Genomic DNA, 2,256 nt, shown 5'->3' with positions numbered 1-2,256 from the left:
ATTCCTGCTAACTCAAGAGCCAACCCCCGCTGCCCCCTGCCAGCCCCACTCAAAATCTGGTGGGGTTTTATTTTTTTCATTTTTCTTATATTATCTTGTTTTTATTTAATTAAACCTGGAACACTATTCATCATTAAAACCATCTGTGGTAAGGTCTGCATGAGAGCTCAGACTAGCAGAACAGACCCTCAAGGCATTGCCAGGCCAGGTGTCCAGTCTGTCCAGCTTACTGAGCAGGGCACGGGGGTTTCAGATACAAGTCCACCTGTGCATAAGATGGAATATTCCTGTCCTTTGCCATTGTTTCTGAGGCGTATCTCCCCTGCAGACTTCATCAGAAGGGACATCTGTGTTTGTATGAGATTCTAGAATTCTTAGGTCCCTTGACGTAATACCATGTTATAGCACCTCTGGCACACCTATGATCTTACCTGTAACCTAGGGCGTGGTCTCATCAGGCCAAGTACTGGGATATGCAGTGTCTAGTGTTTGGGAGCAAGTACCACATAAATTAATAAAGCCCCCTCCACCCACTCAGAGACGTTTCTATTGTTCAGAACTCAAAGAACAATCAAGATTGCAGTGAGCTTTCACGAAAGGAGGACTTCAGTAGGGGAGGGAGTAGAAAAGCCTTGTCCGTGCTCCCCAATCCCAACTTCATTTCCAAGCACCTGCTCGTAAGCAGTGGGGGGAGAATCTTATGGGCAGAATTCTAAGAGAGAAGAGTCAAGAAGGCCCAACTCCAGCCTGCAGGAATGGGCAATGGTGTGTGATTGTGAAAACGCGTACCTGTGAAGTAGAATATGACTTTTTAAACTCAGGACTTAATTGCCATTTTTCTTTAGGGAGGGAAAACAAAACAAAACAAAGACAAAGATACCACAACAAGGCCATATATACTGTCAGTCCACAGCTACGAGGCAAAACTATCCATATTTTTACTGCAGGTAACATGGTTGCTGGGAGGAAACTGTGATTATCTTAACATTCACTACTACAAAGTTACTATGGGGCTTCCCTGGTGGCGCAGTGCTTGAGAGTCCGCCTGCCGATGCAGGAGACGCGGGTTCGTGCCCCGGTCCGGGAAGATCCCACATGCCGCGGAGCGGCTGGGCCCGTGAGCCATGGCCACTGAGCCTGCGCGTCCGGAGCCTGTGCTCCGCAAATGGGAGAGGCCACAACAGTGAGAGGCCCGCATAACGCAAGGAAAAAAAAAAAAAAAAAAAAAAAAAAAGTTACTATGAAAGTCTCCCTCTCTCTGAATGGGGCTTGAACCTGGATATTGTCTGACTCTCACGGCATGGTGAATGCTATGAGACAAAAAATTATCCCAGATGTTTCTAACCTAAAGGTCTCTGTATTTCTTTAAGTCATCCAAGACCCTAAAGGGTCACAACTACAAAAAATTTGGAGGATGGATCCTGGTAGACATGAGACTCAAAGCAACAGTATTTCACTAATCAGCCAAAAAGTTGGCAACTGTGTTTTGTTTTTCCCCATGGTACTAAATAGTTTCCTATCAAAACAACTAGAGAAATTAAAAAATGCAATACTCACTCGAGTTGTTAAGTTAAACTCAAGAGTTAAAACAGATTTCAAATCTGTGTTAGGTCAGAGAGTTTCCAGAGGTTCAAGTTCAATGACCTCTAACATGAGGGATAATTCCTTGGAAACACTAGAGAAAGGATACATCCCAACACTAAAACAAAGACTTATTATAATTGACAAGACTTCTTGTAATAAAAGCACATGAACAAAATAATGTTTTCCCCCCAAGGACATCAACTCTTTAACTCTAGAGAATCTTGTTTCTTGACCCAACTTTTCAACTTAACCCAGGATTCAGAACTTACCAATACATCGAGTCCTCCCATTGCCCACAAATCCGTATTTGCAAATACACATCTTCTTCCCTCCTCTTTGCAAGCAGGTAGCATGTTCATGGCAAGTGGCACAGACATCTAAAGCTGAATCATAAATTATATATATCAGGAAAAGAACATTTCAATCACCTACTCTAGGTGAGTCACATTTTGGGTAATAAACAGTTAAAATGGAGAATAAAAATTTGAATACCAAAATTATGAAGGGTAGACCTTATCCCATTCTTAGAAACCTTCAATGGCTACCCATTGCCCATGGAATAAAGTGCAAATCCCTCTACCTGGCAATCAATGCTCTTTTCCGTCTAACCCCAGACTAACTCCTGCTGCCTCACTGCTCCCAAACCCAAATACACACAGTGTTCTCCAGGCA

The 2,256-nt window shown here is 43.2% G+C and overlaps 1 protein-coding gene across 1 annotated transcript in view; it reads right to left on the bottom strand.

Moving 5' to 3' along the window:
• The window catches only part of SUSD1 (sushi domain containing 1), a 135,065-nt gene that overhangs the window by 123,225 nt on the left and 9,584 nt on the right, over positions 1–2,256 (bottom strand). Inside the window, exon 2 of the mRNA XM_007449808.1 lies at positions 1,854–1,967. Within this exon, the coding sequence (XP_007449870.1) occupies positions 1,854–1,967 (114 nt within the window). The remainder of the gene's footprint in view (positions 1–1,853; positions 1,968–2,256) is intronic.

This window comes from Lipotes vexillifer, unplaced genomic scaffold (assembly GCF_000442215.2).
Source record: "Lipotes vexillifer unplaced genomic scaffold, Lipotes_vexillifer_v1.1 scaffold230, whole genome shotgun sequence".
Lineage (NCBI taxonomy): Eukaryota > Metazoa > Chordata > Mammalia > Artiodactyla > Lipotidae > Lipotes > Lipotes vexillifer.
Note: the sequence above shows the minus strand (reverse complement) of the source record. Positions and strands in the feature narration are given on the sequence as shown.